General features: G+C 37.0%; 1 protein-coding gene across 1 annotated transcript in view; it reads left to right on the top strand.

Annotated features, from left to right (window-relative positions):
* Positions 1-26,502, top strand: part of CORIN (corin, serine peptidase) — a 140,865-nt gene that overhangs the window by 102,984 nt on the left and 11,379 nt on the right. Inside the window, exons 12-16 of the mRNA XM_010574553.1 lie at positions 3,955-4,100; positions 6,701-6,808; positions 11,241-11,354; positions 13,790-13,900; positions 15,509-15,638. Of these exons, the coding sequence (XP_010572855.1) occupies positions 3,955-4,100; positions 6,701-6,808; positions 11,241-11,354; positions 13,790-13,900; positions 15,509-15,638 (609 nt within the window). The remainder of the gene's footprint in view (positions 1-3,954; positions 4,101-6,700; positions 6,809-11,240; positions 11,355-13,789; positions 13,901-15,508; positions 15,639-26,502) is intronic.

Genomic DNA, 26,502 nt, shown 5'->3' with positions numbered 1-26,502 from the left:
CCTAACAGGAAAGTTAGGAAATTGCACATGGGATAGTTGCAAAGTTACAGAATGGTTTGTGCAAGCTCTGTTTTAGGCTTGCTTGTTTGAAAATCAAGTCTTTCCTTTTTTTTTTTTTTTTTTTTTTTTTTTTTTTTAAGCAAGCAGTATAATAAATAAAAATTGGGCTAACTTATTCTAATGTAGAGGAACAAAAGTTAAATTATAGGCTCTTTGCTTCAGCAACTACATACCTAGCTAATGGATTTTAGGAAGTATCACAATACAGTTGAATAGTCTTCAAATTTAAGGTATTAAACACATGAAGAGGAACTTGTAGAAACCATAGAATAATTTAGTTTGAAGGAGACCTCTGGAACTCATCTGGTCCAACTTCCTGCTCAAAGCAGGGTAACAGCACATTTAGATCAGATTGAATATTCAAACATAAAATTTTAAATCCTGGGATTCAAAGCTCTACTTTATAACTGTTTTCAGGTTTTGCTCTTGTGTAGATCACAAGTGGAGAGTGATTTTATGAGAAAGGGATACCTTGGAGAGGGTCCCACTGAGATGTGTAGTATTTGCTTTACAGTAAAGTTTTAGGAAGAATTTCAGACACAGATATAATGTAAAAATGTTTTAGAAATGAAAAAACTTATCGCCTCATACCAATAAACTCTTGAATTAATTGATAAATTTAGGGCAGAAAAAAATTAAATACATTTGATACATCAATATAAATATAAATCTATGTAACCACAGTTTGAAGCTCCTAGAAGGCAGAATGTTACATTCTGAGCACAGAAACTGTGTTCTGAGAATCTGCTGCTGTGTTTGCAAAATAACTGCTCTCTTGTTCAAAGATATCAGTGGTTAGTTGAGCTTAACAGGACATATGTATTGCTTTACCTGAATATGAAATGGAGTTCAGCTAATGCAATTTTTCAGTGTTAAGCTTTTCAAGTCAAAGTGCACTTTCCAACCATGAATTGAAAATTCATGTTACAGTTCTGCATCTATTATAAAATATACTTATCAGAGATGTATTAGATTTTTTAACACTGGTGCATAAAACATCTGTCCCTGCTTTGCAAGGCTTTTCATTGTCTTTCTGTTATTAGTTTGCCTGTCCTGCTTTATTCTTTAACTATAAAGGTCTTCAGGAAGTTTTGTTTGAAGTAAGGAACACAGGTGAAGAGTTGTTTTGAAAGAACTGAACTTGCTGTTATTGAGGCCATTCATTGATCTATCATCAAGTATGTTTTCAAGTTCTGAAGAGTATTCTTCGTCTCTGATAAGGCATTGGTAATGGTAGTCCAGGTCTGGTGAAATAATCTTTGAACCTAAGTGTGCCTGGGTTCCCACTGAAGACAAATGGACTTTCATAGGTGAAGAATATATGGAATAAGCTCAGAAATTCCTGTTTCCTTATAATTACAAACTATCTTTGCTATGAATTGATTCTGCAGGGTACTGAGCAGCTTCTGGAGATTCTGGGTCTCACAACATTCCAATAAGTCTATCAGTGTCCCTTATTTTGGGAACAGTAAATGCCTTCTTAGTCACGTTACCCTATAATGACTCAGAGATTACGCCGTCTATGTATCTAAGTAGTCTTCAGCTGACTTTGGCAGTATTTCAAAACTGTGACAGATGTGTATGAAGAATAATCCTGTTCAAATCTCGTGCCCTTTATGTGTTGGCATCAATTTAGACATCCCATTAGTGTATTTGACTTGAGAAAGTAAAGAGATATTTTAGTTAACTGCTAAATATGCTTAATGTTCTTAAAGTGCTAGATTGAATTCCATTGCAGAAAATTACACATTTCTATGCTACATCTTTTTTTTTTACCTTGTATTTCTTTCTTCTACCAGGAAGGGGGAGGTTTTTCTGCTTTGTGATGTGTACTCTTGTTAACCGTTAACTTGTTAGATTGATTCATAGACAGTACCACAGATGAGATTTGACTGAGAAGTAAATAAAGAATTCTGTTACCAAGGTATTCTGATACCCCAACTGTAAGACTCGGTATGGGAATGTGGGAAGGATTAAAAAAAAAAAAAAGTACCAGTTGCTCTTCCAAATTTCCTAGTAGTATTGCAGTAGGCTTCCATATGTGCTGTGATGGGCACTACTTTGAAGATTATTTACAGTTTAATTCTTGCAGCACAGACTGACAACTAAATGGCTTGCAATAGCTTTTGGAAATGGTCAGCTTTGGCCAAAGATTTGAGTGCACAGAGAACACAGAACAGAAATGGCTTATATGTCTCAGCTAACAAAATCAAATTTTTAAAATTTATTCATCATATTGTTGTCAGTTTGGGGTTTTTGTCATTGGTAAATAAAAATTCTGGCATTCACAAAACCGAGGTTATAAAGTGCTGTGAGTCAGCCTTTTTGATGTGGAGGAGGATCTAAAAGGAAAGAGAGTCTGTAACTGCAGCATGGTTGACCAATGTCAATCCATTCCTTCCAGCTGCTCAACTCAATGGTGAATCATTTGGTGTGGAAAAACATTGACTCTTCTTCATGCAGTCCCCCAAAACAAAATCAAATTTGATAAGATTTAATAAAAGGCAAGTTAAAAGTGACATGAAGAAAACTGAAAAAAGTAGAAATGGGTGGGATCCTATTGTTGAATATTTTTCAACCTATAAGAACAAAGGAGAATTTTCTTTGAAACGCTAGGAGAAAGTCCAAATGATTATAGGTTTAGAAAATAGGATCCGAAAGGTGCAATTAAATGAGTTGCTGAGTCTAGAAACATGAGAAGACTTGGGGAGACCTCATAGCCTTCAAATAGGTAAAAGTGAGCTTCTGTGAGAAAACAAATTGTTCACAATGTTCACTGAGATTAAACCAGGAAGCAATGGATTTAAAGTACATCAGGAGAGCTATAGGTCAGATACAAGGAAAATAATAGATATCTGTGTATGAGAATGAGGGATAAGGATGTATACAAAATCTTGCTAACTGAAGAGTTTTTAAGAACAGCTTAGACAAATACCTATTCAGCATGATGCATGTTTCTGTTTGGAGGAAGAGATGAAAAGGATGTTGAGGTTCCTAATCCCATACTGCCTACTTGATATTGAACAAGAATAAAAAAAAAACAAAGAGGCAGTTGAAACAAACAGGGATTCAAAATACCATGGATACAAGACAAGACTATTGTATTGAACAGCACATCAGCTATGATTCCAGGCAAAAGTAGTCGCTAAATGTTTAAAATAACGCTTAAAACAATAGGGGATTTTTCTTTTATGCACTTTCGCTTTGTACTTTTGAAGCATTTGACATTGGGTATTTTGAGAGACAGGATATTAATCTAGATGGACTGAACTAATTTTGTGTGGCAAGTCCTGTCTTTCTGTGGTAAAAAACCAAATGCAGCAGGATGACTATATTCGTGCCTTTTTCCAGGTGTGATACAAGCTTCTGTTGCTCTAACTGACAAACCCCTCAAGACTAGGTTGATCTGTGCTTTGATTTTCCCCAAACTTTTAATTTTATAGAATTCCCTGGGGAGTTCTTTGTTCTTTTGTTTGCAGGTTGAAATATTTTGTCCTTCTGAAACCACATAGTTTCTGAGGTAGCATCATCAGAAAGGGTAGCATTTCACCAGTACAAAATGTATTTGGCTCTTTTTTCCTGAAGGAGGGCAGTTACTGCTTCTTAAAAAAGGTTCTCTGCCATCCCTTTGAGAGGAGAGGATGTTTGTAAGTAGTTATATTTGGCTATTATGTTATAACTCAGTTAATAGTATGCATACAGTAACTTAAAATAATGTTTTAACACTAGCAACATATCTTTAGACACATTTTTTTTTCATGTAAAGAAATCTGATTAAGTGATTTTTCCTTGATCTTCATCTTTAACTTTGGCTAGGATTATTAACTTCCAATAACTGGGAATTTCTAAGACTTTCACTCAGTTACTTTGTGCAATTCTGCTTTGTCTCCTCAGGACATTATGTGTACAGTCTAAGGAACGCTGTGAGTCTGTGCTTGGGATTGTAGGTCTGCAGTGGCCAGAAGATACTGACTGCACTCAATTTCCAGATGAGAACTCAGACAATCAAACTTGTCTAACACCGGATGAAGATGTAGAAGGTAACTCCTATAAACACATATAACAGGAAATTAAAGATTTAATTAGGTTCCTAAAGTCACTGGTTTTTTTTTCGCATACCTCCTCCCTAAATTATAATATTTAAGCTGTGGAAATGATTCCAAACTGGGTTTCAGGGAATTTGGACAAGAGGAAGTTCTCATAAGAAATCTGTTCAAATGAAAGATCAATTACCTTCAATCTGTGAAAGGCAGTGTTTGAGATTTGTTGCTAACACCACATCTACTGCTTGCTTGTGTTTATACTTCACTTTTTTACCTATTTAGATGACACAATAATGCTTTTCTAACCAGGAGGCAGACTCTTGGCAATCTTAAAAAAGCTGAGCCCCACAACAGCTCTGAGGAAAATATTGTAATGTTAGTGTCTTTGCCAGCTATTGTTTGCTCTTGGTTTTTGTTTGGGGACAGTTTTGTAGAGAGTTGTGCCCAACCGGCTTCAATAGCAACTGACAAATTTCAGTTTTTGAGTTCTGCCATAATACTAATCAGTGTGGGTGCGAACACGAACAAAAGAAAGAAAATGCCTTAAATGCTTCTAGATACTCTTCGTATGTATGAAGAGAGAAGGTGTGCAGCTTTTCCTTCTGCAGCGGTCGTTGGATGTGACATCTGTGGGGATTCTAACATGCCTTTTCTTTTTCTTGCCAAAATGCCAGTAAAGTAGCTGGGAAAACAGCAAGATGGCGTGTGCTACGGTGCCTGCAAAATGCCGATCATGTTCAGTTCTCACTCTTCTCCTCCTGCTCACCTACATGCTGATGACGGTCTTTCCACAGCCTTGATCTTGCTCAAAGAAAGCAATGGGCAAAAGCTAGTTAGTCTATAGTTCTTTTAGTGAAGATGTATTGCTGTGAATACAGTGAAGGAATCATGAAAAACCAGTGAAGCATATATAGCAGTTAGTACTATTTCTTCAAGCAAAGTTCATGTGCACATGTATCACTGTGAGGATGTTATAAAGATGTGTAATACCATACTAATGAAATCCTCTGTTGTGGAACTCTTGAGAGACAAGGAGATAATTTTATTCCACAGCAGTGGGCTGATGGAAAGAAGTTATCCATTATTACACAGCAGCGTGTAGGAAAGGAAAAGTAAGATTTTGGCACAACAAGGTGAGTTCAAGAAAAATAATGTGATATAAATTTCTCAGATATTGAATGTCATTTAGTCTTCCTCCCTGGGTTATTGGATCATTTGGCTTTGAAATGTAACATGGAATAGTTATATTTTAAATATACTACTGCATACAGGACTAGTGTGTTCCATTTCTAGAGATAAATTCTGTTCACTTATAAAAATTATAATTTAAAAAAATTCCCACTTTAATTAGAGAGACTCTGCCTAGTAAGCTGATTCACTGCTTATTGATCATCTTAGCACTGAAATAGATATTCCTGGAAAATCAATGAAAAAGGGGGGGGGAGTAGTATTCTTTTAGAAACAGTGTAATTAATTGAGGGGTCTTATCAGAGTTGTTTTGGGTTCACTTACTGCTAGAATTTTATGTTGATTGAATGCCAGATTTCTACTGACTACCAGTGTTGCTTAGAAAGTCTTCCCTGGGAAGTTTAAAATCTTATATAAATATTTCTGAAAAAACTGCATATAACAGAAGAAATTATGCTTCTGAGAGCATTTTAAATGTTTATGATTACAAAACACAGGTGATTTTCCAACTTAAGCTATAATTGACAGAGTTATTACAAGGTGCTGAATTGCTTAATTTCTCTTCCAGTCAGTGCTGAATCCAAGAATACTGCTGGCCAAGACAGTATGCATTATAAACTTATTTTCATGATGAGTTATTTTTAAATGTTGGCAGTACAGTTCACATAACTTTTATCATTAGAATGTTATTTTCTAAGGCTCCCGAGTTCATTGATGATACTTTTGGTACAACTGTTATTGAATCCTAAAATTTACCCAAGGAACTACATGGTATTCAATATCAGAGATTTTGCAGGAAGGAAAAAAAAAAAGGCAACATATGATGGAAGTTGTACATCAAAGTCAGTGACATGTACAGTGTGAAAAAATGGGTGGGTTTTTCAAACTATCTAAATAAAGCTTTCTCAAAATGGTACTCTGTAAGATGAGGCAGAAGCAATGTAAGGGTTAATTCATGAACATTTATAGGTGATTTTATTAATTCAAATTAATTCAAATAGCCACACAATTGCCTATATATACATTTATCCTGGGGATCTCTTCTTCTCATTTCAACACACCATATGATCTATTTCTGCTTCACACAACATCACAGCAGTGAGAAAAGTAGCTAGAAAATCCCTGCCCACAATCTAAACATTGTATGCCAGTTATTTGGCAAAGCTTCGAAATTTGACAGAAGGTAGCATGTGAGGGAGAGGTCTGGAAAATATTGCTCTACCCCACTGACAGTGCCATTGTTAAGAGTCTTGCCTACTACATAGTTCCAGTTTAATATCGCACAAGCTTTCTATTCCTGTCATTTACCCTTCCGAAACAGTCATGGTGATAAATAAGCAAGTACCATGTGATAGATTAAGCTTGCAGCTTATGGGGCCTTGTTTCTCCCTGCTCCTTGTCATTGACAGAATGCTCACCCAGTCACTTCAAGTGCCGTTCTGGGAGGTGTGTCCTGGCATCCAGAAGATGTGATGGTCAAGCTGACTGTGAGGATGATAGTGATGAGGACAGCTGTGGTAAATAAATTCGATGAGTTGGATCTTTTGAACGGAGAGTAACTGAAGCATTTGAAAATGAGTTTGGTTTTCCTTCAGTTATTTGAACCATAGTATGACAGCTCAGAGGATAAGAATTTCTGTAAGAAAAATATGTTTGAAAGTGTGGTTTGTTTTGGTTGTTTTTTTCTAACACTACTAGCAGTAAAAATACTTCAGCAAGCATCCTTCTTGATTAATGTCAACACAATTTATTTATCATTTAGATTCTGCTAACTGTATTCCAGGATGTTTGAGTATTCCTTTAGTAATCAAGATTAAAAATGCTGCAGATTTAATTCTTTTGATATTGCTGGAGGTTCTACTGAACTAAAACATGACTTCCTGGCAGTTTAAATCTTGAATTCATAAATACAGTTTCAAATTTATACACAGTAATGTTCTCATTATTATGTATTGACAAAAGATCTGTGTTGCTGAAGTGGATTCTGTACTGCAAGGGTCAAGAATTACATGTTCTTTCAGATTGGTCAACCTCAAGCTGTAGGTACGAGGATAAAGTGGTAACCACAAAGTTTATTCTCCAGTATGTTTCTGAGTTTACTTACGGTAGAGATGTGCTTGACTTTTAACTTAAGGGGATGTATTGAGCTTGAGAATAACCAACAAATCTCTTGGTCACTACTTATCTTTGTACGTGCTGGCAGGAGAATTTTGAAAAGGGGAAGGGAGTTTATGCTATTGCTTTATGTGACCAAGATGTAGCCTCCATGGAGTTCTGCATGCTGGCCTGACATCCCTAGGGGCAAAAAGAATAATTATAAATCACTAAGGATTTAGAGAAGAGGTGTGAATATGAGTAAAAGACTGGAAAATATTCCAGCAGAGTAGAGCTAAGGTGCACAACCTGGTTTTTTTAACAGAGAGCAGGTTAAGATAGAATCACAGTTTGTGAGCAACAAAACTGTGGCAATAAAAGACTTTCTACTCAGCTGCACAAAAATAAAATAAGATCCAACACCTGAAAGCTGAAGCTAGGCTAAAATTCAAGCTTGACAGCTCTATAAAATGCTTCTTTTTTAAGATCAGGTTGTTTTAATGATTGGAGTAATGAAGGGGTTATTTTCACTAAGGCGCAATTTATTCTCAATCTCAATCATTTCAAATCACGCTTGTATTCTCTCTCCTCTTTCTGCCCCATTCCCCTCCCCCTGCAAAAAGAAAAAAAATATATACTCACTGAAACAGGATTTAATACTAGGTCATTCTCTTGTTTGGATTATAAAGGAAAGGCAGAGCTGATGATCACAGTGAGTTTGTCATCTCTTTACCTTTGAATCAATTGTCTCAATTGTCCTCCCTGCCAAATATTCTTTCTTGCCACCTGTTCTTAACTCCTTAGAACACTAATTGCTATGCATCTTTTGGGATAATTTTATTCTCCTAGACATTAACATATGAAATATTTCTTTAATATATAACATTCATTTTTTGAGTGGATCTTTCTCTGCCTCTGTAGTCTAGACAGAATGTCACTAGCAATCAGCAGAATTCTTATCAGTTTCTATAAATATGGAAGACTGTATCTGCTAGGAAATTACTGCTGTCAGAGTGACATTACATTGACCAGGGGTAATGCTGTTACTGAAGAACAGAAAGTCCTTGTAGAGCTCTAGAAGTAACTGTCTCTGACTCATTGATATACCACACGTGCAGGACAAAATCAAAACTTGATCGTCTTTCCACATGTAAATGGCTAGCTCACGTTTTATTAGATTTATCCTTTGAAATTGGTTTTATACCATTAAATAACAGTCAGCATTTAAATTAAAAACCTTGTATTTGAAGTGGCTTAAATGACAGGCATGGAACAACTTCACAGTGCAGGGAGGAGGAGGCTGGAAAAGACTAGCTACAGCTTTTGGATGCTCAAGCTACTCTGGTCAAAAATGTAAGGTAGAATAGTCCAAAGGGGCTAAGGTAAACTCCTCCCATGCTGAGTAGAGCTGTATTCAGTACCCACTGTCTCCTCCTATTAGGAATCCCCGTCCTACTTTCACGTGATCTTCGTGAGAGGAAATCTCACCCATGCAATTGCAGCAAAATCCTAAAACTTTAGTGCCATTTAGACTAGGATTTGGGCAGAAAATTTGACCCAGATTTATGAATGTGAGACTTCTGAGTGCATTTCAGTGAAGTGTGAGGAAGGTAATTTATGAAAATTATTATTATGATAGACATCAAGAGATTTTGTGGTATTAAATATGCTTGATTGTAATTGATCATATTAATTTACTTGCTGCTGAACAATGCCTCTGGCAGAGAGCAGAAGAGTGTCCTAGAAGAGTACTAAAGAAATTGAGGACATAATATTCAAAACCAGTATTTTCCTTCACTATTTTCTGCAATCTGAGTTCTGAGAAAATGTGGTGGTCTTAATGACTTAATAATATTGCATGGAGAATATACGTGTGAATAACAAATGGTAGCTTGCTTCATATTTTGAAGAGGACTGAAGGTAAGATCATATGTGAATCCCTATCTCTTGTCAAAACATATGTTTGAGGTGGGGGTAATGTAAATATGGACAAGTTTTCCTACCTCCATTTTCACTTCCTTTTCATTGTCATTAAATTAAAAATGTGTCACAAAATATTTAGAGAAAAAAATATAAATATATCAAATGGTAGATGGCTTCCATCAACAAAAGTATATTTGAACACAGAATTCAGTAAGTAAGTAGGGAATTTTTCCTAGGGAATTGTCTCAAAGATACATTTTGGAGAGTCATGGTACACTTCACAGTGTAACACTATAAAGTGTGATAAAGGGGAAAAGCAAACATCTATTCAATTAATTGTAAACACTTTGCTAAAAAATTGCAAGGTTCATAAATTATATTTTTTAAGCTTTTTTATTTTATTTTCATATCAAGTTCCTAACATGACTGACATACTCTGCCCTTTATTAGAGTAAAGGTTTTGTTTGGTTTCAGTTAATTTTTTGTTAATAGTTATCGCAAGTATTATCAAGAAGGAGACGTGGAAAATGGTGATACCCAAGCAAGTTCTTTGATCATGTGGAATTAGTTTCACAGGTTCAAGGCTATTTATTTCTCTATGCTGTAACATTTATTTACATGGCTTTTTGAATCTAAACAAAATCAAGCACACCACAAATCCAGTTACAGTTAAAACGTGAGTAGATTTTTCCAGTAATCATACAAGATAGTAGTGATTCTTTGGTTCATGTTTGTAAAATACTTCTGAAATAACACTTTTTGGAAAGAACATACCTGCTTAGTAACTGACTGCTGATATGCTGCTGTAGTTCCAGGTCCAGGCAAACAGAGGTGCTGCTTCAAATGCAATTTGTGAGCTTATACCTCAACTATTAGTGTGGGGGGAAATCAGGGCTGTCACCTGAGTATGAGCTTGATTAAAATGAAAACTAGGATTATCATCTGTAGGCCAAACAAGGCAATCAAATCATCTGTTTTAGTCAGGCGAACACATTGTTTTTATGGCTTCCTATAAAACCAGAATGTCAGATGTGCATGACATTATTAGTCAAAGTATTTAAACTGGTATCGCAGTGAAGTGCTTTGTTAGTTGATGGAAATAAATAATGAAATAAAACAAGAGAAAACACTTTTCTAAAATGCACCTTGGGCCAGTCTTAATTTTCTCTAGCTGACTAACAGGAATTTTACTGTCAAAGCACTATGACACAATTTTATAAGTATTCCTCTTGAAATCAGAGTCTGGTTAGCAGGACTTTGAAGAGACAGTAATGCAGTGTGTTCCCTGCATAATAATGAACCCTCTTGAAGATTCATACAGCCATTGGGTCTTCCTAATCTTTTTGAACTGGTTTGGTCTCAGATTATCGTACCAGGAAAACTGTTTGTGGTCAATACTTAACAGCATCTCTCTACCTTTCATTGTGATCTGCATTAGATTGTGTAGGAGCACTGCCAGAAAAAAATTACATATTTCTACACTGTTTCATAGAGATTCCATGCTGTCATAGGATTTGCTTTTGAAAGACCAGAGGTCTGTGTGGTATGCTTTTAAAGAAAACTCTACAGACTTCAGGATTAGAAAAGTTTATATATTACTAGTAAATGTATTTCAAGAGTAGTGTTATATGGGTTTTGAGCTAATTGAGCTAATGCCTAAACCATTACTTATAGATATATGTAGCATAATATAGATTATTATTTAAAAAGCACTGAAGTATTATGAAGTGTTATATGTTTTATACCCATTTATCAAGTGTGCACTGTGACAACCTTATTTGCATTCCTTTGTTAGTAACTGTTCTTGGTACCTTTTAAAATTAATATTGCAAGTGAAAATATTTGAGGTGTTTCAGGATTGTTAAGGAAGAAGAAAACAGTTGATTTGATATTGCATGCAGGTGTTTCAAAACTGTGCTTCTCTGCCTCCAGGTTGTAGAGAAAGGGGTCTTTGGGAGTGCCCTTTGAAGAAGCTGTGCATCAAACACACTATGATCTGTGATGGTTTTCCAGACTGCCCTGACATGATGGATGAAAAGAACTGCTGTAAGGGCTTATGCAGTTTGTTGTCCCATCAAGGGCTGATCACATTTTGGGGATCTTGGGGTGCAACATAAATGAAAGTTAAAAGGTTTTCTACAGACAAAAAGGCTTAGTCATTCTCTCAGTTTCCTTTTCAGTTTTTCTATGGCACCAATTTATCTCTTTTCTCATCTTGTGTCCTCTGTTGTTCACATCCTTGGATCCTTGCTGTCTCCTTGGTCACTCCAGTCCTCTCTCTTTTTTCCTGTCTCTCCCTCCTCCTTCTTGTGTCTTCGTGCTTCTTTTCTTTATTCCTTATGGCTTCTTGACTCCTTTTCCCAACTTTTCTCAACTTCATTCCATATAGGTATAGCTGCTCACTGCTTTTTTTTTTCTTGATTTCCACGCAATTTTCCTTCTGATCTGTTCTTCAGTAAATTTCGTATGTCTCGCTGCTTTATTTGATTTCTCTTCCGCTTGAGATTTCTTAGATTCTGTCTCCCCACTTGGCTCCACAGGCTTCTTCTACAATCCAAACTGCGATAAGTATCAGAGACACAAAACTTGGCATGGTACACTGACAGTATGGACATACTGTCCATGCGCACAGTGTAAGACAGCTCACAGTGCTGACAGTGTGCAATGGCCCCCTGGTCCCCTGTGGGAGCTGCCCTGTGTTCTGTTTCCACTACCCAGCTGACTAGTGGGATGGGAAGAGGTGGAAGACCTGGGAACAGCCGCTGCTTTGCAGGCTCCCACCCTGCCTGCGAACCTGGGAGCGGGTGCTGTGAGATGTTAGCTTCACTTTCATGAATATATTAGTGGTATTCTGAATTCTCCTGGGGACATGCCTACACACCAGGTTTTCTCAAGACAAGGAACTAGAAAAGACATACTGGGTGACACTCAGCCTGCCCAAGAAAGAAGAGATGCTTGGTAAACTTGCTTGAAAGCTGAAATTTTAGTTCTCTGGGCAATCCTGTTTTTTCAGCATGTTTGCTGGGACTGTAGGGTATAATTTTACAATTTAAAAAAAGTTGCTCCTGAGTCTCTGGAGTTCTGTTGGCAGGGACAGTATGGTAGGTACATTTTATGTGCTATGTGGAGCATATGAATATATTTGCAAAAATGATTGGCAGCCTGCATATATCTCTAGATCTAGCTTTGTTTCTTTTGGGGAAGAGGCAGCTCACAGAATGCTTGTTAATCTGTTTTTCATTATGAAGATTATACCATTTGACTTCCAAGCTGTCTGTATCCTGTAATCTAAAAAAAGGAAGGTGGTATTAAAGTGATTTGCTCATGATCACACATTAAGATAACAGCAGAGAAAAGATTCTCCGAGGGCTTAGGTTAGGGTAGTCTATAATTATCAGACTATATTTCCTCTCTGCTTTTGTGTCAGGGCTTGAATATTCCAAAATGGCAGCAAAGTTTCCTCAGCTGAGGGCTTCCAGCTTTTGAAATATGCTCTCTCTGGAAGGCAGAGTTAGAGAGCTTTTTCTAGTTTTGCACGCTTTATTCCAGAGACAGACGGATCACTTATGTCAGAGTAGGCAGCACTGCCTGCTCTATCTGTATGGTTTTCACTGTGGAGTATATTTTTTGCACATTTGTATGGCAGTATAGATGCTATACAACAGCCAGATGTAGACAACTGAACGCAGCTTCCTTCCACGCATTCTCTCTGCACCCTCCCCCAGCTCTCAAAATTCCCTAATGAAGGGGTTTATAGAAGCTGGAAGAGAATTGTGTTAGTGAGGAGGGTACTGTAATGCTACACACCTGCCTTTTGGGAGGGGGTTTGTTATGGTAGGGGGAAGGCTACAAGTCACTTGCCAATAGAAGCTCTTGTGGTTCCTGCACTGGACAGAGATTCGGGAAATCCCTATCTAATTCTCCCAGCTGTCAACAAACTGTGAATTGGAGCATGTCTACCTGTACCTTAGTTCCCCATCTCTAAAGTGGAGATAAAAATAATTCCATGATTTGAAATAGCAAAGGAGGATCCAAAAGTTAATGTAGAATTGCTGTGGATGAAAGGAAATACATATGCGTTACAGTAAAATAATTTTTTCAAAGAACATGAAGAAATAAACAGATTTGGATCAGTCTCCTAAAAAGCATGGAACACAGTATTTTCACTTAAAGCTTCTGAGATACTTAGACAGGTTCCTATGACAAGACTAGAAATGATACTAAGTAATCACAGATCTTGCCATTTCCAGACACCCTTCCTTCCCTCTGAGTTGCGATGCCCTCTGCCACTGCCTGGCAGCAACCACCTTCTGCCTGAGTGACGTCCACCCTGAATTTTCTTGCAAAACTGTCTCACTTTCTTGCTCGCTCCATAAATCTGCTCTGTGCCTACCTTCACCCTCCTCATTTTTTTTAGTTTCAGTGTGAACTTCACATTGATCATTTCCTTCTCCGAGTGAAACATGTTTTTGTCCTTGCAGCATTTTGTGAAGAGAGTGAACTTGAATGTGCCAACCATGAATGTGTGCCACGTGAGCTCTGGTGTGATGGGCAAGCAGACTGCAGTGACAGCTCAGATGAATGGGACTGTGGTAAGTTTACACCATGGTGCCCTCTGCCTGGAAGTGATGTTTGGGTGATGACAGTAATCACTGGTGATTTGATTTAGAATACAGTTGCAGTGGTGGAGACATGTTCCCTTTATTACCAAAGGGAGACTGGGTTGAGGTTGGGAAAGCATGCAAGAAAGTGGGCAAAAGAGAAAGGAAAGGCTCAGTGTGAAGTGTCACGGTGCAAAGATATAAGTGACATGGCAGGGAGCTTCTAAAATGTGTAGATGGTGTGTAAAATCTGGAAAGCGTTGTGGATAGAAGAGAGAGTAGGAAGACGTTCAGGTGTAGAATTTATTTAGGCAAAACTTCTAAGCCCTGATTCTGTACTTGTGAAAATCAGTGTGAAATTCCCACTGACTGCAATGGTGCAGGTTCAGAGCTTTTCAGAAGAAAATAGTCCTACTAGGCCCCTTCGCACTGGCTGAAGACCTGCAGAATGATGTAACCTGCTATTGCTGTCTATGTTCCAATTAGGCCTCATGCTTTTATGTGTTGTTAAAGTAAAACTCTCTAAGTATTATTCTTTAAATAAAAATGAAGGTGGGTTTAAAAAAAATTGCACTGAAAAGAAGCAGGTTGGAAAGCAGTAGTATGTCTTCTGAGATTTCACTGAGTTAACATGTATTTCTGTACATGACAGTAATTTATATTACTAAGTTTTGAGATGCTTTGTATGTAATTTTAAATACAGAAAAAAGGTGTACTGTGGCCTACAGAAGCAAATATTTTGTATTCATATTGAAGTAGATTGTATAAATATTTTAAAACATTTAACACTGTATGAACATTAATAAACAACAGCATTTAATAAAACCTATGCAACAGAGAACTGTTCCAGAAATGCATATTTGAAAAGGAGTAATCTAGGATTAATACATACCTTTCTCATGGGGAGAGAAGCAAAAGCACATTCAGCATATAGGAAAAATGCATAATGCTTGGCTATGTTAAGATTAGTACTATCAAAGCAAAAGTCAGAGGAACAGTTTAACTAAAACCAGTATGTATTTGGGGAGGAAATGCACACAACCCAACATATTTTAAGGGATCCTAGAAAGGGAGGGATGTAAATTTCCATTTTGGGCCATTTTGAGAAGCTTTTTGTGTGTGATAAAAGCAGTTCACACACATGTATATGTGGATTAAGAGAGAAGCAATGGTCATGATCTTTCTTGTAAACAGTAGTTGTTTTTTCTTTCTCTAATTACACCCACATATTGTTATGACGGGAACAGTGCATATTACTGAGAGTCAAATGATGGCATCACTCTTATGTCAAGCAGCATTCATCCCACAAATTACTTTAGTGATTTCAGTTGGACTATTTGTGGGTCAAAACATCATTTAACAAGATTAAGGCTATCAGAAACCCATGTGAGCCTGTGCTGGTGAGTCACAAGTATTCTGGTTTATTCTAATCCTCAAGATGCCTTTGTTGTTTAGTGTCTCATGCTGTTCAATGTTAGCAAGGTTCTGATAACCATGGTTGCCTTGGTTTTAAATTACATAGCTAAGGAATGTACATATATAGCTATTGAGCATATAAAATCAGCAAAAGTGGTAAGTTGTTCTTCTTTTTCTTTGCAGTCACCCTGTCTAAAAACATGAGTTCCTTGACGTTCCTGACCATTCACAGGTCAGCTGCTGATAACCATGTTTGTGCTGATGAGTGGCAAGAAAATTTAAGCCAACTGGCCTGCAATCAGATGGGTTTAGGGTAAGGTCAGTAGTTTGTAGCATTGATGAATTTCTTAGGACAATTGGAGTGCTGGAGTTAGATGTGAATGATCATTGATTACTGCAGTGTTAGAGCTAGTGTGGAAATGGTTCATAGAGAAAAGAGGTAATGAAATTTTGTGAACTACGTCAGGAGCAAAAGCTCACTAAAATATAGGCACTTTCACCACTTTATAAACTACGTGATTGTTATTAAAGAGTGTGTTGAAAAGTTAATGATGCCTTGCCAAGCCTCAATATTTGAACTTGCAGTTACTGCTGAGGCTTAGAATTGTTTGGCAATATGATACTCTGTGTCTTCCTAAAGAATTAAAGCAGACTTGTCTTAGGAAACACAGGAAAATTTCTCTGCATTTATTTGCACTCTGCGGTACCACCTGTACTGTATGGACTGCCTGCCATTCTCACACACAACAATTCTGTACTCTTATAGCTAGTTTAGAATATCTAAATAATACTGACATTATCTTTATGCTTTAACTTTATATAACATCCTAATAAGCTTAAACTCCTTTGATACCTTCAAAAATAAAGTTGCTTTTACAACTACTTTATTGTCTAAGAACAAACGTGTGGTCCTAACACTAAGAATAATTTTCTTCTTAATATTTCAGTCTCATAGTCCTAACATAAGATTTGCTTAACTTTCCTATGATGCTTGCTGCTAGGAAAATGAAAAGGTATTAAATTATCACAAAACCTCTGATTCCTGCCTTTTTTCAGAGATGTGCTAGACTGAAATTAGCATGAGTAGAAACTTACACCTTCCTGCTTCTTCACTGCGGCTTGCTAACAGATGTTATCGATCCTATCACTTTTAAGAAATGTGTGAGACACAAATAATTCTTAAATCTCACAAATCCATTTTCTAGCAGGGGAAGATAGCCTACAAATCAATTTTTATACAAATTCTTTTTTGTAATGACAGGTGATAGTGTGATGGACAGTGGGAAATTCCAGTTCAAATCTGAAGTCTACAACTTCAGTCTGACTAATACTGATTTCTAATTCTTCCTGGCAGTAATGTGGTAATGTTTAAAATATGAAAGCAATGTCTTTCTAACAGCTTGTAGATATTTTTAATTCTTCAACCTAAATTAATCTGAAAAGAATGAAGAGAATTAAATGACAGTGGTTAAAGCTAGGTTAATTTAGCTGATGATAGTAGTAACGCATTTTACAGAATATCAGTCTGTCTTTTGGGGAGATACAAGCATTGTGTCTGAAACAACATTAAAGGTAATTCTGTTCTGCCTGTTGCACAAAATTCAAGCTGTTTTCCTGGCTGTTGGCCAATTCTAATTCCACAGATGATGCATTTCTTCAGTTTTTCACAGCACAGCATATGCAGTGTGTTGTGTGGTGCATGATGCAATGTCACAGAAAACTGTGCAAGTTCCAAGCATTTTCTGAAAGGCTTTGGACTAATGGTGGCTGTTGCTCAAGTTATGCAATGTGTGTTCTTAGCAGTTCTTATGTTTTCCTCTAGTGCAAAAAGAATGTTAGATACGAAGTAGACTTCTGTTTATAATGTTAAGAGCCCAATGGGAACTGTTTGTCCAAGTCTTAGGTTTCATCGTTTACAGCCAGAGGGGACTATCAGATCACCTGATAGGACTGCGTGTTCATCTCAGGACAGATAATTTTGTTCAGGGACCTCTGACTAAGTCTCAAGTTTAAATACAGTAAAGCATGTCTCTGGCAATTATGTTTCCTGCTAAAACAGGTAGAGAACAGAGCAGCAATGGCCATCAGTGTCTCAGATCAAGGATTAGCTATATCCTGGTGTGTGGGGCAGAGGTTATGCTGCTGCAGAGGGGCACACTGTGCAGGTTCACAACATGATGTTAGAAGACCGTAGATTCATCTTGACGTTTAGTTGAAGAAATCCATTTTCATATACTCTGAAGTCCACATTTTTTGTGATGGAACAGTGATCATAAACCCTTGGTCTGCTCAAATCTGAAATCTGACAAAAACAGACGTTAGTGGAGTTGTTCTGTTACTCTATGGCAATGTAGTGGAATAGTTTGTCTTTCTTTCCTGGATTAGGATGAGATAACAAATGTAATAATGACAAACTTCAACAGCTTGGACCCAGCAGAGTACAGGGGAATTTTAGCTGATCTGCTTGTTCTGGCCTAGCAGTATCAGCATAAAATCACAGCTGTTTACCACATCACTCGTTTATAAAAATCTACAGTAAGCTCTGCTACCTCCTGCTGCTGCTCCCTTTCTTGGAGGCTGTGCCACTGGTGATCCACTGAAACGGGTAGCTCCTTTTCCTTCTTTCCTCTGCCATAGCATCTACTGTGCATGTATTTGTGGAAGGGAAAGGCCGATCTCTTGTTGCTGCCTGGCCTTTCGTCTCTCCTAATACTTTCTCACTTCCTCTGTCCCTTTGGTTCAAAGTTCTTTAATAATATTTGCCAGCTGAGCAGTCAAGCTGCTGGAGCAATAATCTTTTGTTCTCACATGAATTATTATGCTTTCTAATTACTTTCTAACTATTTCTGCAACAGAAGTAACGGAAGTTTAGTTTAATGTCTTATTTGCTTAAAAACATCACAGAAACAAAAAATGGAATGCTTCTATCCTACCCCCATTAGAAATTTGACCTTCTGAATTTAACCTACTTTATTTTCTCCAAGAATAAAGATGACATTTAGTAAATCAAATTCCATGCCAGAGATGAAGTATTTGAACTCATTAATTCAATCTGGATTTCTAGACCCACTCAACGGAATGTAAAATATGCTTGACCTACCTTGAATATATTCACATTGTCCATGGCTGCAGTGTGTTCTATTAAATCTTTAGAGGATTTAGCAAAATAGCAAGTTCTTCAGATTACATTAAATTTACTGAAAATAACATTACAAGCTGTGGTAGACGTGGAAGACTGTTTTAGTAATTTTGAGCAACCATAAAACACTGTTAAAATATGTAGACTTTAACCAGTGTATTAGGGTTGTATTAGATTAAATCTGATAGATTATGTCTCATCTTTCATGCACATATGTAGTTTAAAATGTAATTATTTAGGTAAGAATTTTTGAAGAAATTTCAACCTAATAATTCCTTGCAAATTGTGACAATTGCTTCAAATAGGCATTAAGCATATGGTCACTTACCTCATATAACACTTTTTAGCTCCATCATTGGGCAACTGGCTGTAGGTGGCCCCGCTTAACCAAGAGCGGTTGGACCAGATGACCTCCAGAGGTCCCTTCCAACCTCAACCATTCTGTGATTCTGTGATTGACTAAAAGAAATAGAAAGATACGTGAATACTGCCAACCAAAGGAACATTCTTATTCTAATGATTGATCACAAATCCTTTTTCAAACTATCTTTTTTCACAGCTTGTACAAATGGCATTATAAACCCCATTTTTTCTTTTCCTAAGGGCCTCCAAAACAAATTTACTCAGTTTAACACTAAACAGATATTAAATCTGTCAGTCCTGAAAATTCACTCTGGAATCTGCAAGTTGAAGCGCTTCTTCTGGCTAATGTGTTATTACCAGTAGAACTATGGGAACATTTCTTAGTGAATAATAATTCTGTAAAGGACAATGTTGAACAAAAATAACAGCAAATTTTGTTCTAATTCAGTGACTAGTTTCAGCAGGGGAAGAAAGGTTGAAAAGTCAAGTTGTTTTGTTTCAACTTTTTAAAATTCAACACTTAAAATTTTATTTCAAAACAATATTTTTCTCTGAAATGTGTGCTTCATCATTTTAAAATTAAAAGCTAATTAACCTTAAATGGAGGACTTTACATTTAATTTGAATTAAGACTTCCAGCAAAGAAAATCTATATTTTAATTGAAGTTTTAAATTTAGATGGCCCCAAATGGTCTTTTTTAAGTTTAGCTACAAAATCATACTTTATGAATCCTGTAACTTAGACACTCAAATGACAGAGTGAGTGTCATGGTTTAACCCCAGCCAGCAACTAAGCACCACCCAATCGCTCGCTCACTCCCTGCCACAGTGGGATGGGTGAGACAGTCAAAAGAGGAAAAGTGAGAAAACTCATGGGTTGTGATAAAGACAATTTAATAAGAAGTAAAGCAAAAGCTGTGCACGCAGGAACAGCAAACCAAGGAATTCATTCATACATCCCATCGGCAGGCAGGTGTTCAGCCATCTCCAGGAAAGCAGGGCTCCATCACGCATGACGGTTACTTGGGAAGCAAAATGCCATCACTCTGAATGTCCTCCCCTTCCTCCTTCTTCCCCCAGCTTTATATGCTGAGTGTGACATCAAATGGTCTGGGATATCCCTTTGGTCAGTTGGGGTCAGCTGTCCTGGCTGCGTCCCCTCCTGACCCTCCTCGCTGGTGGGGTGGGGTGAGAAGCAGAAAAGGCCTTGGCTCTGTGTGAGCACTGCTCAACAATAATGAAAACATCCCTGCGTCATCGCTGTTTTGAGCACAAATCCAAAACATAGCCCCATACTAGCTACTATGAAGAGAATTAACTCTATCCCTGCCCAAACCAGCACACAGAGAAAAAGCAAGCATATAAAATTTTTTTCAGTGTAATTACATGTTAACTCATTCTTGATAGGGTTGAGTAGTCTGTCAGTTAGGACATAAGACTGTAGGCATTTTGAAACCTGGAAACATCACAGTGATCACCTACTTTCTACCAAAAAATTTAAAAACTATTTAATCATACATGTTTTTGTTTTCTGTCAGTGCTGTGGATCTTTTAAATTTCTATTTTCTATGTATGTTTTAACATTAAAATTTCAGATTTCTCTGATTTCAATGTTGTTAAAAATCAAGGTTTTGTTCTTTTACTCCATATTTTATGGCACAGCCATGGCTTTATAGAATTCTGCTGAAGACCAAGAAACGTCTTAACCAGTAAGTACAGACAGGAAACAGATGCTGTTCCAGCTCTGAAATAGGCCTAATTTGTTTTATATTAGTGTCCAGACACACGTTATTCATTACCTTCTGGCGTAACACAAGGCTCCCTTTTTCAGCCCTGCTGTCACATGAGGCTTAAAACAATGGAATTAGAGAAGCTGAACAGAGGAATGTTACTGTTACTTTGAAGGCAGAAGGAATGAGGTTTATGGATTTTTATTCTAAACTTGCAATTTAATAAATTTGAGAGAGTTCCACAAAGGAATAGGGAGAACAAGGTATTAAAAGCATTGCTGTACAGAAGTATCCCAAATTATGTGACTTTTAATGATGAACAGAATGTTAACTTCATAACCTAAAATCAGTCCCTACCTTCTATTCTTTTTGTCATTATGATTTAGTGTGCAAGTCATAATGTTCCCTGTGTTTCACTATAAACTGTACTATAACCTTTGACTGTTGTGCACAGTGATCAGCAGGTAGCAGGCTAGAATGCTTTGAAAACTATTTCGTTAATATTTCCATTGTACAACTTATGTCATGAAATAACCCTAAATATTACTTTTCCCCATTGTGAGCACATTGATAATGTAGAAGACAGACTGGGGTTTATTTTTCTTTTTTAATTCTAAAAATCCCTCTCTTAAACACACATAAGGGAATCCATACTTGAAATTAAATGTATTAAAGCAATATGCTAATTTTTAAATTGTAATTTGAAAAATTAGGAAGATCCAAGTTGGAATTTCCACTCGGGTAGACATAATTAAATTGTCTTGCCTTTCTGGTTTTATGAGTGACTGTTTTTGTAGAATCATTGAATAACTTATTTTGAAATTGCCTTAGATTAAAGGAAACTTCTTAGATTAAATAAATTAGAGATGTTGGAATTATATGTGCCCTTTGATGTTCAGTAGATCTAGCAGACATCTTTCTGTGAAGCAGCAAGACTAACCTGGCTGAGGCACAAGCTGTACAGTGACCTGAAACTGGAAATGGAATTCTAGAGAGAGTGGAGGTGTAATTCAAACTTACAAGAACTGGTATAGAACAAGAGCATAAGTATCTGGAGAAAGAATCAGAAAAGCCAGGGAAATTAAACAAAAAAAGCAAAGCAAACTAACCAACCAACCAAAACAAAACCATAAAGAAACCTCAGCAAAACATATTATGTTTCTAAGATGGCAAAGACTTAAGAATTAGGGGTAGAGTAAGAAAATAATAGGTTATACACTGCTCTTCAAAGTAGCTAATTTCGCTGAAATTAATCCAAGAGCATTTAAGATTTATGGTTATGGCAGGTCTCCATTATGGCTGCCAATAATGGTAGCCAGTAGTTTTGAGAAGTGTGGAGAATGACTACATAAGGCTGAAAACTGTTAGGTATGCCACTTTTCATTAGAAAGGGAAAAAGAGGAAGATGCAGAGATTTACAGCTAGTTGCCTAGCTTCAATTATCAAGAAATAATTACAGAAGTATAAGGTCTTAATGACAGACAGAATATATTTATCAATAACAAATCATGTCAGATTCCCTTAATTTATCCCTTGAAAAGGCACTGACACTGTGGATAGGGAAGAAACAGTAGATGTGATATATTTTTAACTTTCATGCTATGTGAAATGACTTTTGAAATAAGTAGGGAGATATGGATGAAGATGAAATGATACAAAACTGTTGATGATTCACTGTCAAACTATAAAGATGTATTGGTGGGGGCTAGACACATCCCAGTGTGTCTGGGGTGATATTCAGTGTTGTCATGGCTCATTCAGATGATAGAATGGAGAGCACGCTTAATAATTTCTTATTCATTATCAAGCTGGGAGGATCTGAAAGCATTTTGGAGGATAGGATTAGAATTCAAAATTTTTTTGACAGACTGGAGAAATGGCCTAAACTAACTAGGAGTATTTATGTGTAATCCCTCTGGTGTATACAGTTTGTGTTAGATTGTGACTAGATGGGGAGAGTTCAGAATAGGTCAGCAGGAATGACCACAGATCTAGAAAGCATGGTCTGTGAAGAAAGGTTGAAAACTCTGGGTGGTCAGTCAGGGGGAGGGAGGTATAGGACCCTTCAAATATGTAAAAGGCTGCTGCAAAGAGGCAAGGAATAAACTGTTCTCCATTTCCAGTGGAAATAAGGCAGAAGTAATGAGCTTAAATGACAGGTAGGAAGATTTAAAACAAACATTAGAAAAAAATTGCTGACTGTAAATCCTGAAATGTATTGCCTGGAAATGCTCAGGATTCTCCATCATTAGAGATTTTTACAAACAAGGCAGACAAAAATCTGTCAGAGAGAATTTAGATACAGTTGATCTTATTTTGGATTAGGGGAATGGATCAGATGGCCTCATAAGATTCCTTTTGGCTGATTTTTTCATAGTTAACTGTTTTGGTTAACTGTTTAGTGAAAGAAAACCTCATGGAAGGATTTTTTTCATAGGTCCTAATCCCATTTCATTCTTGAAAACAGTGCAGAGCACCTCATGAAAATCTAGGTGAAAGACATACTTTTACCACTAAGCTTGGTATTTCTATCACTTCAAGTGGGCAAAAAATCATAAAACGTTGCTGTTTATTGTGCATATATTATAAATTTACTTAACTGCGGCACTTTTGATACGGTCTTGGAGAAGTCCATAGACTGAGACTGCAGGCACCCTAAAGTGTATTCATTGAGTGTTATGTTTGAGCAGTTCCTGCTCAGAAGCTCTAGCATAGTTCTTTTGGATATAAAGATTTACTGCAGGTATTTAATATGAGACACATGAGACGACAGTTAAATTTTTGTGGTCTGTTCAGTAATAGATTCTTAGAAACCATAGGTTTTAAAAGAATATTTCAGTACTCAAATGGTTCCATCCAAATAGCACCATGACATGTTATAAAGTCATGTGGATTCAGGTAGGATTTGTAAGTTATCTTGAAAGCCTGGTAGAGGATCTGGTCCAAAGATCACCACTCAAAAGGCGTGCATTGTTGTTGCCATGGTATGAATGTCTTATGCTTGCACATATCACTAACAAACTTACTTAAGTGATGTAGATATTTCAGTGACTGTACTGTAATGCTAAAAGATGCTCTTATGCGTGAAAAATCTGTTCTAGCTGTTAGCCTTTTTTTAAGATTAAGCTCTTCAGCATAGGTACTGGTCACTACAGCTTCTTTGTACTGTGCAACAGAATCATAAAATCCCCATTGTAACAGACATCTAGAGAACATCTAGTCCATCTCCCACTTGAAGCAGGACTATTGCCAAAATGAGATCAGCTCAACTACTGCTCTGTTTAGCCAAGTCTTGAAAACCTTGATGGACTGAGACTCCACAGTCTCTGTTCCAGGGCTGCTCCACCTTCCTAGTGAAAAACTATTTCCTTTTCATCTGCTATGAATCTCCAAAGCTACAACTTTAGGCCATCCCCTGGTTTTACCATGCAGCACTATTGAGAGAAGTTTGATTCCATCACCTTTTAACTCATCTTCAAGTAGTTGCAGGTTGCTATTGAATTGTCCCTTAGCTTTCGCTTCACAAGAGTAAACAAGTCCAATTCCCTCAAACCTCTCCTTATGCGTCAGTGCCAGAGGCCCATAAAAAACTTGAAAGCCATCTGCATGACCATCTCCAGTTTCTGAATATCCTCTTAAACTGAGGCACCTCTAAACTGCACATTGTGTTCCAGGTATATATGGTTTCAGTCAACAAATACAGTTTCAGTTTTGCTTAGTGTTGCAATAGAGGTAATAATCAAAAGCATTAGTCTAAAATCAACACTGAGTTTCTGAACAAAGCTGTTCTGTTATATGAAAACCAAAGGGGGGGGGGAACTGCAAAGAAGTGAAAGAACCTTCTGAAAGTGTTTCATAAAAAAAGGTTATTTGGCTTGCCTGAAATCTTGAAAGATATTACATATGGCCACACATGTGACTTGTGTGCAGATTGACTTAATTTAGGTCAACTTTGGCAGGCCACTAAAATAAAAAATTGGCAAGAAAGCTCATTTCGAACTGAAGGATGTAGATTGATGTTTTAAAGTAATTAGCAGCTATAGCCTTGTTGTTGGAGTCTGTAAGAAACTCAGTGAAGCAAAATATTCTTGTGAAGAAATTATACACCATGAGTTGGCACGGCTCTGTCCATTGAAAGATCCTTTTTCCCTTTTGTTTAGAGTGTGTCCACAGAAGAAAGTGTGTGTTACAGCTCCAAGAGGGGCCAAGTATGGCCTGCTGTGTTTCTGGAGCACAGGATGGGTCTGGCTAAAATGAGTCCCCATTGCTCTACCTCCCTCCTTTTCTCTGAGTGCTTTACAGTCCCCGGTGCAATGTATACTCCTGGCATAGCAGCCCCTCCCTGGGCGCTGAAAGTCTCAGACCCAGAAGCTCACACCAGCCCAAGTCCTTACTCCTCTTCGAACATTTTTAGCTCGTGTTCTCTCAGTCTCTGGCAATTCCTGGTATGCTCTGATCTCTACACAAATGCTAACCATTGTCTGCAGCTTTCTTCAGCTAGAAATGAGGCTCTTAGGTCCCTTTTATTCTGGCTATTTCTAATTAAAATAGATGAAAGGAGACAAGTGGTGGCCCTTGCCTATCTGAAAGAAAACATTGTATAAACATCATCAAGGGGGAAATGCTCTATAAATGTTTATAGAAGGCATTCTAAAGACATAAATTAGGGCATACTGGTTTTGAGTGTATTATTATCAAGCTGTGACCGCCAAGGAAAAAAGGCATAGCCATAATTTACTAAATATAATACCTTGTATTAATAATTATAAATTTCATACAGGCTTAAGTGCCTTGTAAGTTGCTGCCCTGGTTTAGAAGTACATATCTGCTTAATGATGATTATAGCATCACAAGCTGTAATTCAGAACTGCAGGTTTCAGCAAAATAATCTGGTATTTGGGATAACAGATTTGGATCCATCAGATGGCATGATATTTGCACCTTTTTGCACATTTTTGAGTTACATATTTTATAGATCAGACACTGTTTACAGCTACATAAAATATCACTGTACACAGTTATGAAATGGTGAACATAATTGTTCAGAAAATCATAAGGCAGAATGTAATCTTAAGAAAAAGAAGTTTGTGTATGTTTGGCAGGAAAAAGTGGGAAATAAGCAAATGATGGAATTGAAGACAGGAGAATTTTAAGTGTTTGCTATAAGCAGGCACTGAGGAAGAAAGCTCTCTTTGCAGAAAAAACCAGCTTTCTCTAAATGAGTTAAAAACACGGTCTTTAAAAATGCTTGTGTTATCTGCCTGCACATTCTAGGTAGTCGATGATAGAATTAAGTTGATTTGCTTAAGGTGCTTAGAAAAGGTTCTGAAAAATAAGTCATGTAACAGGCAGGATCCAGGGCCATGACCTCAGAGCCTAGTTAATTCTGCCAGCACTGTTGAAAAGATTTCCATATGGTTGTACTGACAGCTTTACCATAAAACAGAATTATTTGATCTTTGTTAATTTATACAATCAAGTGGGTAAAGGATGCTGCACTTTTGTAAATATTTAAAAAGAAATATAGTTAATACTGAAAATTGGACTTAAACTAATAACCTGACTGGCATTCCAAGGTACTGCCATGAGAGATTGGGTTCAGAGGCAAGTTTTATGACACATCACACTTTTTCTGAACTTTTCTCATTCTTTTTTCCTTGGACTAGTATTTAGAATTTGGCCTTTGACCAGTGTTCAGGAGAGCAGTCCTTGAAAGTTCTTGTCATTGACAGGGATTGATGGCTAATCATGGATGGTTCTGTGCTGGAAAGTTGCATGACTTGTAAAGGCATTTACAAAATACACTCTTTTTTTCCATTTAGTAGTTGAGATCTACTAAACCAGCCATTTCTTCAGTGGCTTGATTCTGTCAAGCAATAACTAAACTGAGGAAATGGCTATATGAAAATATATACTGGTGAACCATTCTAACTTACTTTCATATT

This window comes from Haliaeetus leucocephalus, unplaced genomic scaffold, assembly GCF_000737465.1.
Source record: "Haliaeetus leucocephalus isolate CR32 unplaced genomic scaffold, Haliaeetus_leucocephalus-4.0 Scaffold439, whole genome shotgun sequence".
Taxonomy (NCBI): domain Eukaryota; kingdom Metazoa; phylum Chordata; class Aves; order Accipitriformes; family Accipitridae; genus Haliaeetus; species Haliaeetus leucocephalus.
The sequence above is the reverse complement of the archived record's forward strand: the minus strand, read 5'-3'. Positions and strand labels throughout refer to the sequence as shown.